This window comes from Hippichthys cyanospilos, chromosome 14 (assembly GCF_059441005.1).
Source record: "Hippichthys cyanospilos isolate Australia breed blue-spotted pipefish chromosome 14, RoL_Hcya_1.0, whole genome shotgun sequence".
Classification (NCBI taxonomy): Eukaryota; Metazoa; Chordata; class Actinopteri; order Syngnathiformes; family Syngnathidae; genus Hippichthys; species Hippichthys cyanospilos.
This window is the reverse complement of record NC_142382.1, coordinates 3,969,478-3,983,224: the sequence shown is the minus strand read 5'-3', so window position 1 is coordinate 3,983,224 and position 13,747 is coordinate 3,969,478. Positions and strand designations below refer to the sequence as shown.

At 40.2% G+C, this 13,747-nt stretch overlaps 1 protein-coding gene across 1 annotated transcript in view; it reads right to left on the bottom strand.

Annotated features, from left to right (window-relative positions):
* Positions 1–13,747, bottom strand: part of LOC148412602 (latent-transforming growth factor beta-binding protein 2-like) — a 114,400-nt gene that overhangs the window by 9,849 nt on the left and 90,804 nt on the right. Inside the window, exons 28-31 of the mRNA XM_088433367.1 lie at positions 11,882–12,010; positions 3,260–3,388; positions 2,064–2,198; positions 508–705 (exon numbers count right to left, since the gene is read on the bottom strand). Coding sequence (XP_088289493.1) covers positions 508–705; positions 2,064–2,198; positions 3,260–3,388; positions 11,882–12,010 — 591 coding nt within the window. The remainder of the gene's footprint in view (positions 1–507; positions 706–2,063; positions 2,199–3,259; positions 3,389–11,881; positions 12,011–13,747) is intronic.

Genomic DNA, 13,747 nt, shown 5'->3' with positions numbered 1-13,747 from the left:
ATGAGCAAAAAAAATGATTTTTAGAGATATTTACGCAAAAAGATGGTAAGTGGAAGTTTGTAATTATTTTTTTGTTATTTAATTTTTTTCTAATTGTCTGCCAACAGCAACATCCTCTCTTTAACAGACTGAACATGCCTGCGTGTTTAGTCCTAACATATTTATAGAACATATATGTAGAAAATGGATGGGTGGATATTTTTAACGCTAACAGAATAACGTTAGTTAAATAGCGGTCAAAAAAATAAATAAAAAACAACAGATAAGTTGCACTGGACTAGAAGCCACAGGGCTCAAATCATGAGGAAAATGTCGCGGCTTATAGTCCGAAAAATACGGTAATTGTTGCGGGCTATGTGTGTTTCTGATTTCCCACATTGTGAGCGGTCAGCGAACGCTGCGCCAGTGAGCTTCAAGCTGTTTTTTTTTTTTTAAATTAAATTACGTTGTTTTTTTCCAAGCTTTTGACCAGTACCCTCACCGAAATGATTGAATGTTTTGTCATACCTCCTCCTGGAGCGGGGCAAGCGTGGATCTCGCAGTTGTCCCCCCAGCCGGTGCCCACTGTGCAGCAGCACTCCTGCTTGGTGGCGTTACGGGACAAGACGTTGTCGCAGAAATTGGCGTCGTTTAAGTTGTAGTAGCATTCCTTCCTGTCCTCCGCTGAGGGGGCAGCAGAGGCGGGGGCTTTTGGCTCGCCGTTTGCTATGAGTGGGCAAAAACGTACTACATGAGGGATGATATGGAAACGTGGAATTCTACGGTAGATAGAGTTGAACCAAGAATAAAAAAAAAAAGAAAAAAGAATACTGCTCTGCAACTCTATTTATTGTGCTGCTCCTGGTGTGTGTGTTTGCGTGCGTGCATGTTAAAAAAAAACTATATATATATATATATATATATATATATATATATATATATATATATATATATATATATATATATATATATATATATAATAAATAGAGTTTATTATTTATGTTATTAATTTATTTAAAAAAAAAAAATATATATATATATATATATATATATATATATATATATATATATATAAAATTTAAATAAATTAATAAATAACCTAAATAATAATAAAAAAATAGTTTTTTAAATAGATAACGTACATGGAATTCAATATTTGACACTCTTGAAAGACACGTAAAAATACGTCGTTGGGATTGCATGAGTGTTCCATGAATGGATCAGTACTTTGTCTTTTTTTTTCCCCATCCCAAAATGCTTTCAAAAAAGTTAAAAACCTCTGATCTGTATTATAACCTTCTACAAAAGTAAAATCAGGGCAAATCTTTTTTTTTTCCCCAAATTTCTTGCGTTGTTTTCTTGGTTTTAAAAATTCGACGCCGCACCGTATAATCGTCCCGGATCACGCAAACATCGTCAAGTGGTTTTCTGAGTCAAAGCGTCTGCGTGCCTCCTGGTAGGTGGCGCATCGCCCCGGCCCGCCATCGCTCAAGCCGCTCATCGGTCCAATGGGCATTTTGCCCGTAAGCTGCCGGCTTAGCCGAATGGAAACACTGGCATGTGAGTCAAGCAACCATTCGCGTTCACATGATTGATTAACGCACGTCGAAAGCAAACAGCGGAATGTGGCAAAAATGTACACAGAAGCATAGCTGGGGCTTAGGAGGAAAAACAACCCCGGCGAGGGCGCGCCGCTTCATAATGTAAATACGTCCAATTCCATGATCTTTCCAGGAGTCAAATTGCTTTTCTGCCCAATCACAATTGCGCTAGCCAGATATTATCTTAGCAGAGACGGCCAGAGGGTCGCTCGCCGGTAGGTACCGTCGGTCGTTGTTTTTTTTGGTGGGAAAGCACGTCGACGGTAACGGGGCGCCGGGGAAATTTTGCCCGGCTTTCCCGAAGGCGTTATTGTCTGCGGGATTAGACCCGTACAAATTTTGCGGGGCGTCCAACCAACCGCAGCACTTAGCCCGCAAAACAAATGAAAGCGGCCAGGTCGGAAAAGATACTCCAAAGGTCCACCTCGTCGGCCATGTTGTTTGGAGGATAACCTCATTGAATGACGGAAAAAGTTCTCTTACCCGGGGGGCGGCAGCGGCTGGTGATGGGATCAAATTCCTCATTGTCGTTGGGGCAGATGCACAGGAAGCTGCCGTCGAAATTCTCACACAGGGCCTCCCCGCACAGCGCCAGGCTCATCTCGCACTCATTCACGTCTGGGCGAGAGGTCGCGAGGTCAATCAAGGGATCGGGCATGTACACAAAGGCATGTGCTTCTCGAGGACACAGTGGCGCATACGGTGTGTCGCTCTCGGGGGAACTTGATTATTCACGCGGAGATGACGCAAAAATACACAAGACATGAATTGATATATAACTGCTGTACAGTATAAGAGTATAGTCGCCATTTTTAACTTGTTCTACATTCTGAAAGACTTTTTAAGGTGTCCATAAAATTTGTGATGATCTATCTATCTATCTATCTATCTATCTATCTATCTATCTATCTATCTATCTATCTATCTATCTATCTATCTATCTATCTATCTATCTATCTATCTATCTATCTATCTATCTATCTATCTATCTATCTATCTATCTATCTATCTATCTATCTAATTTAAAAAAAATTAAAAAAATGCCTGGTTATAGCAATGTCATGCCTTCAACACAGACTGAACAGGCCCGCATGATATTTTCAACATAATGTACTCAGATTGTACAAAAACCCGCACCAACACAATAGTAACATGCCTGACGCATTTACCAGTGGAGAGTGCAACTTAATGGTGTGCAAAATAGCAGTTTAAACTCAAAATAAATACTTTGACAGTGTCTTCCTCCGTATCCTCCGTTTAACAGTAGATTGCCCCCTGGTGGGTAGTAAAAAATTGCAGATAACCACACAAAATAGTAGCGGCTTATAGTCCGAAATTTTATATATTCAAAACTATATTCTATGAAGTTTGTTACATCTATTTACTTGTGTAAAACTAATGTAAAATCATCAAATAAAATATTGTTTCACAGATATTATCATAGCTTTCTTTGACCCTTATTTTAACGTGTAAATAAACCATTGAAAGAATCTACAAAAACAGACTGATCAATGCAGGCATTTTTTTCCCTTATAATTGTCTAAAAAATATATTTTTTTTCTCTCTCTCTCTGAGTTGTATAGGTGTGATCATAAGGCCTTCGCAACATCAATAATCCAGCGAAGCCTCCGAATTGGAATTGAAGAAAACGTTGCCGAATGTCTGTTTGTCGTACATACCGACACATTTGCCGGAGTCCCCGGGCGGGTTCGAGTATCCCAAGTCGCACTCGCAGCGATAGGATCCATCGGTGTTCTCGCAAAAGCCGTGGCTCCCGCAAACGGTCTGATTGAGGCACTCGTCCACATCTGCCAAGGTCAGCAAAAAGTCGAAAATCGCCGCGTTCTGTTTGCGGTATCGCAGCAGCAGAATACGCGAGATACACAAATCTCTCCTATGAAATACCTCCCATCCGACCCGATTCCAATTTGACTTATAATAACAAGCAAAACCGCAGTCTTTCTAACATTTCAAAGACGTCATATACAATTCGGTGACACATTATTTAAACACCAGAGCGTGTCAGTTAATTCAAGGAAATTCGCTCAAATTATTTTTTAAGTCAATCCAGAAGGGCATTCCGCAATATTTCTTCATGTAAGAAAATACTTAAAAATATCTGCACAGTGAAAATAACTTAATTTCGAACAGCACTTCTGTTCTACTCAAATAGTGGGGCGGGCCTGTGTGGAAAACGGGTTTGTTTTCGCCATGTTAAGCATAATTTCAGGCACTTTGACGCACCTGGTTATTTTTTTCAGTTTTAGAATAACCTGTGACCTGGATAAACGCTATAAAAAAGTTAACAGTTTTTGAACATTGATTTACGTATATTGCATGATAAAATGCATTTCCTTTTATTGGCTTTCTGCAACATTTTACTCTGCAATTCTTTATGTAAAAAAGACATAATTTAAAAGACATATTAAAGACATATGGGTGTGTCATTAATGGTAACTTCAAAATTAACTTTTTAAAAAATTTTAGCTAGTGTTAGCTGAGGTTGTTACGGCATTCTTTTCAACAAAAGAAGCAAGCAAACCGAACCATCGTCTGAGTCCATCCTTGTTCACACACGAATATTACTAAAGCGAAGACGATCATGACAAGCTTATGATGTCTCCAGCTGATTCAATTAAGAGTGCACCGGTCGGAGAACACGTAAAAGTATTGCGTTTGATTAGTTTGTGATTTTTGGCATATACACACAATCATAAACTTAACTTTGGGTATTTATAGCAAAAATAACTCGAGCTGTGTGGCGAAGAAAAGGAAAAACAACTGCTTGGGGCGCATTCAATTTTACACTGGCGATGCATTCACTGACCGCTGACAATGTGGGAAATCTGAAACCCACTTAACTTAAGCTGCAACAAATGTATAATTTACAAATATGAACACATAAAAATGTGAAGAATTTAGGAAGATGAGTTTAATATCAAATTTTGACCCTAAAATTAATTAAGGGTGCATCCTATATTTGTGGAATTACGGCGATAGTTACGGAATCTCGCTAAGCTCATCGCGTGAACGTTTTGTCAAACGGCAAAACCGACCACGGTGGGGACCACGCGGCGAAAACCACGTGTGTCTTGAAGCATTTCGTATTGTTCCAAGATATATTTCAATAAGTGTAACATAACAGCTTTACGATGAAACCGATAACGGCGAGTATTTTGGGAATTTTCCCTGATTTTGGGCCGACCCTCGGCTACGTATCCGAGCGGAATGTCTCCACCCTTAAAGTGGCCCTTGAAATGGGAGCGGGCCTTTTCTGGAAGGTAGTGAGCGAGGCCAGAAGCTCACGCAAGTCTGGAGCGTGTCCGAAAAAGACGTGACGAAATCTAATCACTGTTTTTCTTTTGATTGGGGGGGGACAGCGCCGTTAGCTTAGATGTCCAAATACCTTCCGCGTCCTCCCCGTGGAAGCGGGTTCCAGTTCACCTAGTTTAGCTGGCCGCGTTTAGAACATCTGGGCCTCCGGGCCGGCCAACTACAATAGACGCATCTCCGTGACATCCAGAGTGCAGCGAGTCTCGTGTGTTTACTGGCGCCGACACCTTTCGGTTTGGGGTATTTAAGTTCCTTGCGCAACTTTGCCATTTCCTCGCTCGGTCTTTACTCTCCGGCGCGGGATTCGTCTTGGTTACTCTCGAAAAAAAAGAGATTTTGGGGAGATAAAAGGGCCAAATATTTATCTCATCCTTAGATGGCTTCCAAAGAGTCATCGGAGAAGGAAAGCGGCCTTAGGGCATTCGAATGGAATGATGCTGTCTCAACACAGATGGAAGCTGTCGGGGGTAATGGCGGCGAGTTTTTGCGTTCTGCGCGGTTCCAAGCAGCAGTGAAAAAACTCGACAAGATCTTAGAAGTGGAAAAGGGTCGCTGTTTCCGTGAAGAAAGTAGCATCATGCAGGAGTTTGAGAAGATGTCGATTTTCAGTGTCGATTTTGAGTGTAAAGTTTGGTAGGCTTGGCGTCGAAGTCGTTTTACGTCAACGGCACTCAAAGTGTTGAGACTCTTTTAAAATGTTTTGAGGACGTCTATAGAACTATTGCGTCCTTGAACTCAGCCTACCTTCCATTGCATCTCAGTGGGGAAGGGGCTCAAAGCATTCTCAAAATTTGCGACTTTTACTCGTCTCAAGGCTCCCTCTAGTGGTATGAGTAAGAATCACTGAATTCTAGGGGTACTTTACTGATTTAGCCATTTTTAAAAATGAAGTTTATATTTTGTTGATAATATTAAGGCCTGGACTCACAACCCAAATTTTCTATCACGATAGTTCAAGAAATTAACTCTTTCAGCGCCAATTGTTATTGGAAAAGGCCCTCGAGTGCTAGCCGATTTTTAGCATTTTAACTCATCTTTTAAGGCCGACAGAATATTGTGTGCTATGTCTATGTAAATATGGGTGGTATTAGATAAAACAAAGATTTCTATTTCTTACTTTTTTTTTATTTTTACAAGTATGTCATATATGTGTAGTATTTAGGGTTTTCTTCCCCAACTCGAGCAACACTACCATCTGGTGGTCACAGTTCATCACTGCACTAGCCAAGGGTGTCAGCTACACTTTCATAAAAAAAAAAAAAAATTGACGAGAATTCGCGTCCTTGACACTGAAAGAGTTAAACATCCAGTTCTTTTCATTGTTTTTGCGGAAAGGTGAATGAATGTGCAAAATAAAACGTACAAATTAGTCTAAAATTTCCATACATGCTCCCGAGAGCCAGCCTATTTTTTTGTGTCCACTATTGCGTCCATTTAGTCTCAGCAAGACAGAAAAAGCGAACCGCATCCCAGCCAAACATATGTCGTCATGGGAAAGGCCAAAATGTCCTCTAATGTACACACACGGGCTTAGTAGAGTAGCTCCAACGCGTCCAAAGATAGAGACCAAAAACAAATGTCCATTATAGTGGACACAAATGAATAGTCTGTTTCTCGGGAGGATTTATATAGTAAATTGTAGTAACTTGTGTTTGCCTCTTGGGCCCCATTAGCACCCTTTCCTCTGACTTCCTTGCTATCGTCATCTCACGCTTACTTCCTCGGGGGCATGTTTGTCTCCTTGTAAAAATCATCATCAATCATTCAAGAGGAAGCCATTACGTGCAGTTTCTCCATTGGGCGTCGCTTTATTTTTTGAAGGGATACTGTTTTTCTTTGGCTCTGTGAAGCTCGCCTCGTTTAGATTTATAAATCATTATAAAGGTGGGGAAAAATCTATTTTTTTTCTCGCGGTGGCATTTTGACCACAACTGCGCTTTAAGGAGTTCTTCAGGAAGTCCTGTCATGATGATGGCGGGCATAAGGCCCTTTTTCGTATGTTACCATGCGACCGTTAAATTGAGTATTCTCACGCCATACGCATTGTCTTTAATAAGAGCGGCCTACGGGCGGGATTTATATGCGGTCGAGCCCGTGTCAACTTTCCGGCCCAGTGAGAGGAGAGAAAATGCCATTTGTGGATTTGGTTGCCATGTCTTTATGCCCGCATACCTTCAAAGAAGGCAGATTTTTGCCATCTGCTGTGGTCGCTCCATGATAGGAGTTGGACAAAAATGACAGTAAACAGGATTTCAATTATATGTCAAAGTTTGTCATTCTTGCCAAAAAGTGGCCAATTTGTGTCCAATTTTGTGACCAAAAGGCCAGGATGTCCTCTAATGAGCACACCAGGACTTAGTTGGGTAGCCTTAATGAGTCAAAAGATTTAGAAGAAAAATAAATGTCCACTAAAGTGGACAGGAGCGGAATAGGACTGTGTTAGCACACAGTAGTCAAATGGTGGGGTGCCACCCCCCATGCAATGGCAGACAGACTTTGTGTTTGAGCTGTGGAGTGCGATTGCACATCCACGACATTAGGTGGTGCTGTGGAGCTCTCATTGTCACAGTCTGTGCAGTGGTTAGAAACCTTTTAAATTGTTGTCTTTATTTTTGTAGTGTCTGGGGATTTTTTTTACTAGCCTGGCCTTAATATCACCCAACTTGGGCTGACTTTGAAAGGGTCATAATGTCATCAAATATGAATAGATTTTTACTTTCCACCCCCAGCCCTTTGTTCAGTGACATCAGCCCTACTCGTCAATATATACATTTTTTTTTTGGTGGTGGGGGACACACCCACGTCCTCTTTATGTACAAAAATTGTAAGAATGCGCTAATAGTTAAACGTAACTACATTGTATATTTATAAATTTATGTAATCGAATAGGAATATTTAGAGTATTATAACTTTTGAAGACTTTTGCATGAGTCCAGGCTAAGCCAATCACCGAAGTCATTGAAAGGCTTGCAAATGTCATAAGTTGGCCTCTAGCGCCACCGGTAGGTTTTGAGGTGTCAACACAAAAATTTCTATTGCGCCCTGTTCGCGAGTCTCCTTTGAAAGGATTAATGCAAAAAACTGAGGAAATGCATGATAGAACATCAGGTTTTCAATATGTCCAACATTTACAATATTTCCAATTTTGTATGGCAGTAAATGAGCCTGACATGGGCTAAATTTGACAACTATAGGATGTACTTCTCGACCTCCAGTTTTCAAGCATTTAGAAGGGACATCAGTGCCTTTCCTAAACCTTTCCCGAATGTGATATAAATCTGAAGATGGCAGCGTCTCAATCATCTTACAAAATTTCCAGCCCACAATCTAACAATTTAGGTCCTTTGCGAGGTTACTGAGAAAAGACAAGACAGCATTGTCTCTGTTTTATTAGCGTGTGGGAGCTGGACTCCTTGTCTCATGTTCGGGAAGTATCCAAGCGAGGATGAGCCTAGCGTTAAGCCTGCAAAAGCGGTTGTCTGTGTGTCGGCGCTCAACGGGGAAACGGGACGCCGGCCAAATAGTTTTCTCAAATCAGATGGGTTTTTGGCCCGTTTTCCTCCTTTTCTTCGGGACAGACTACCTTATAAGTCCCCCGGGTCAAAATAAAACCGGTGATATCAGGATCACATGTCTGAACAGCAATGTGTTTATTGTGATTGATAAAAACGAGTATCGGCGCTGCGCTGGTTTTATAGACTGCGTTTTTCTGTGTTTGTAAAAGGTCTTCCTGTTTTCGAAGCCTAGTTAGCATTAGTCATGGAAACTTTTAGACTGCGGCGCTCATATGGGGGCGGGTTACGAAAGTAAAACAGAAACCGAGCTGATCGCACAACAGTGAGGGGCTTTCTAATTTTAACCGCCCGCTCCATCACAAACGCTAAAAATATTCATGGCTGTCAAAATGATAGAAGGTAAATTTGGGGTCGTTCAAGATTTAGAGGACGTTAGGGGTTCAAAATTCTTGAACAATAAACGAAAGAAAGAAAAAGAAACTATCAAAGGCTTGATTGGCTCAGTTTACGGAGCGGTAGTGTGATTTTATTACATTATTTAGTCGGTTGCAAATTTGGATGATATTAACTTTCTCTCAAAAGTAGAAACTGGCTATTTAGCTAGCTATGATCAGGAAAAGACGTTTTTGTTTTTGTTTTATTTTAAATCTGCGTAAGCGAGCGATAGATGCTAGCTCAGGGGTGTCTGGGTATAACTTTAAAACAAAAAGATTTTTCGTTTTTCATACTGTCCAAAATAGTACATTACTATTCGTCGCAAAACATTTCAAGTTTTTCATTTATTGAAAAAAAAAAGATGCAGCTTATTTTTATACTTTACGTGACAAAATCATCTCGCGGGCCGGATTTCACCTGTTTGCGGGCCAGAACTGGTCCGCAGGCTGTATGTTTGGCACCCATGGGCTAGCTAAACCGTTTGCTAGTTTACATATTTAGCTAAGTCAGTGATGGAAGCTAGCACAACAGTTAGCTAGCTAGTTTTAGGCTAGCTAGTTGTTTAGCTAGCTTGTAACAGCTATGTACATACAGTACAAAAGAAAGGCATTTTATTCCATTCTATAATATCCCCTGTGAAATGTGTTTTCTGTTTTTTTTCGGCTTCATCTGTCGGAAAAATTGTGTCACTGACACGCATCCATATAAAACTGAAATAAAGACGTACGGTGTTCTCTTGTTCATCGTGGGGGGGTTAAGTTCTCAAAAATATCTGCGGAAACAGAAAGCCACAAACTAAAGAGTGAGCTTTGTTTTGTTTTTTTTGTTTGTTGTTTGTTTTTTTGCTTCTATTCCTTTTATGTTGTAAGATTTTGTTGTTGAAAAACAGAAAACAGAAAAAACAGAACTCGATGTTTATAAAAGAAAATCCATGCAGTCGAGGGTTAAATATTTTTTGAATATCGGCAAATGAAATTGCTATTTTATTTTACTTGTCGAAAGGAAGAAAAATTGCAACATAAACCTGAAACAGAAAAAGTTATGGTTATAAATGAAAATATATGAGCCGCTATTCAGCTAGAGAACATTGTATTCCGATTTAGTGGCTGCTTCATGTTCCAATCAATTTGCCCTTAATTTGAAAAGAAAACTGAACTGTTCTTGCCACAGCATTAAAAAAAAAAAACATCGAATAAGATTTTCTGATACTTGCATTAACAGGGATAAAATTTTCTTTACCCCCACTAAAGGACACTGAAAACAACTCAATTTGACAGTCCAAAAATCTCTTTTATCGTAAAAACAAAAAGAGAAACTAGACTTGTGAGTTATTTCTAGAACGGCCCGTAACTCGGAAGGTATTTTCATGGCTAGTTACTGACATCACTGTTGCATTACTCCTTTCCTCTTAAGAGAGGATGTGGCCGACAGGCACAAGTGGCTTGTCTGCATCTGTTCACAACCAATTTTGGACCGCCCGCTCGCCAGCCGGGACTTTAGTCACAACATATTTTGCAGAATGAAAACATTATATTACAAACGTCAACAAAAATGCTTTGCGGCATTCCCCACAATTAAGAAGACCCCAAATCAGCAGACTTGTTATTCACGCTCTAGAATTTCACTTTTTTTGTTTTCCAAACACTTAAACCCTAATTTGTCTGTCGCCTCGTTTTAAGTGTGTTTAGTTGCCACAACAACTCCATTGTTTTTTTTTTTTTGGAACTAAAAGAGCACTGCAGTATTTTTCGTCCTGTCAGGGTTATGCTCTCCTAATTCCAGACTACTTACAGTGTCCATAAAATGTTGTCTCTTGATAAATAATGACCTATAAATCTGATCCTTAGAGCTATTCATGGTATCAAATATTGGATGTAGACAGACGTTCAAGGCTGGACGTTTTAAAGTGTATCTGCTGGTTATTTTTTTATTTATTTATGAAAAAGACCCCCCCACTCGCCACGCTGACTATAAATAAGATTATTATCTATAAAAATGGGAAAAGTATACATAATACTGTATCCTTTTGAACAATAACAAAAGAAAAAAGCAATATGAACCAACTTTCAACAACTACTTTTTACAGCGTTTATACAGGTTAGTCTGAAACTGAAAAAAAACCCCAAAGAAAATCCGTTTAGTTATACTTAAAAGTAATAAAAAAAAAAAAAAAAATCTTGTTTTCTCTTCTGTGTGGACAATGTGGACTCGGACGGTGGTTCAGTCTGCTCGCTTCTTTTGTTGAAAATAATAACAAGAAGAGCGAACATGAGCAGCTATTAGCTGCAACAGGCACTGGCTGCTAACAGCCAACTGACGTTCTCCCTCTAGCTCGTCCCGTTACAGATTATCAATCATTTAAAATATTGTCATATATTTTAGTAACTTGACCTTTGGATCAATAATCTGAATGAAATCTACTTTGTGGATGGTGTCACCTTGACAAGAATAAAATGAAAAATAGTCTGTCAAATGTCCTCTAAATGATATAAAAGTTTCAGAGATGTAGGATTCAGTGTATACATACCCTCAGACATTATTGATTGACATGTATTATTAAATACACGTAATTCATCTAATATTTTTTATTATCTCCTGAGACCCCGTCTATTCTTTTTTTGTCCGTGAAGTGGACATTTGTCTTTTTTCCGTATCGTTTGAGCAATTGGATCAACCCTAAGTCCTAAAGTCCTCAACTGAGAACAACACGGCCTTTCCAAAGACATCCCATCTCTTTGGGCGGGATACAATTTACTTTGCTGTCTTGCTGAGACGAAATGGACACAACAGCGAACACAAATGAATAGGCTTGGTCTCAGAAGGATCCGTTTTTTTTTTTTCGTTTTGTTTAATAGCCTTCATAAATTGAAATAATTCAAAACAGTTGTAGGGCGGAAGACTCCAGCTATACTATTTGCCTGGTTTGGAGTTAGAAGCTCCCCGAACGGGCCTGTCTTTTCTCAAGTACGGTAAATTGTGTCCTCTATTCCTTTAACTGCGTGCGGTTTGACCACTAACCGCAGCCTGTGGCGTCTTCTCCCTCAAGGCCAGGCTGGCAGCCCATGAAGCAGCGGTAGGACCCAATAGTGTTCTCACAGCGCCAGGTACCGCACACCGAGCTCCCAAACTCCTTGCACTCATTCTGGTCTGCAGGAAGACAAAGTGGGGTTGGTTAGAAAAGGTCACGATCGGGAGCGCGGACGCGACCCCCCGGCGCCCACCCCAAAGCAAAGTCCCCTCTGCTTCTACGGCGGCGGCTTTGCAGCTGGAGTCGTCCAGGAAGCCTGCGGTGTAGCTGTCCTCGGTGAACGCGGCGGGCCAGGGGAATGGCCAAGAAAAATATTATCAGAGCAACCCAAGAACTTGCGAAGGAGCTAAAGGGAGACGTCCCAGAGGGACAAAGGGCTCCTTGCTCACAATGGGGTCATTCACGCTTCTCCTTGGGGGAAAGACACTTGCAGGCCTCCGGCCATGTCACGCAGGAAGCTCCCGCTTCTTGAAGCCGCGGAACGGCTTGGATACGTCACACCGCCTTTCAAAAATTAGTCACGGTCAACTGTTCTCAAAAGTTGAACCTCGATTCGAAACGTAGTGCGACGGTCAGTTATTTAAGGCTGCATCTGCGTATTTAATTTTTTTTGCCGTTTTCAGTAGTAAACGATAGTGTGATCATCATTCCGTCAATATATTACATCCACGTTTTCGTAACTACCAGAGGGGGTCATATGACAAATATTTGCTAAACCGTAATCATCAGTCCGTCAATGTATTATAGCCACGTTTTCGTAACTGCCATAGGTGGTCACATGACAAATAGTTGCTAACCTGTAATCATCAGTCCGCCAATATATTACATCCATGTTTTTGTAACTACCAGAGGTGGTCATATTACAAATTTTGGCTAACCCGTGATCATCAGTCCATCAATAAGTTATATCCGTGTTTTCGTAACTACCATAGGTGGTCACATGACAAATATATGCTAACCCGTAATCATCAGTCCGTCAATATATTACATCCATGTTTTTGTACCTACCAAAGGTGGCCATATTACAAATTTTGGCTAACCCGTAAACATCTGTCCGTCAATATATTATATCCGTGTTTTCGTAACTACCATAGGTGGTCACATGACAAATATTTGCTAACCCGTAATCATCAGTCCGTCAATATATTACATCCATGTTTTTGTACCTACCAGAGGTGGTCATATTACAAATTTTGGCTAACCCGTGATCATCAGTCCATCAATAAGTTATATCCGTGTTTTCGTAACTACCATAGGTGGTCACATGACAAATATATGCTAACCCGTAATCATCAGTCCGTCAATATATTACATCCATGTTTTTGTACCTACCAGAAGTGGTCATATTACAAATTTTGGCTAACCCGTAATCATCTGTCCGTCAATATATTATATCCGGGTTTTCGCAACTACCCGAAGTGGTCATACTACAAATTTTTGCTAAACCGTAATAATCAGTCTGTCAATTTATTACATCCATGTTTTTGTAACTACCACAGGTGGTCACATGACAAATATTTGTCAATATATCATCTGTCAATATTCTATATCCGTGTTTTCGCAACTACCCGAAGTGGTCATACTACGTTTTTGCTATACTGTAATCATCAATCCGTCAATATATTATTTCCACGTTTTCGTCACTACCGGTGGTAATTTGACAAATTTTCGCTAACCATCATAGTCATACTCACCCAGTCCAATGATTTTTGATACTGGAAAATGAACATAACATTAGTCAAGATCCAGATTGGATTTTGATGAAAAATGTTTGGTGACTAAATATGCCCCCGGGTGAAAATGACCCCAGGTACGTTTTTGCTCTTCCTTGCAATAAAACATAACCGGAAATTTAG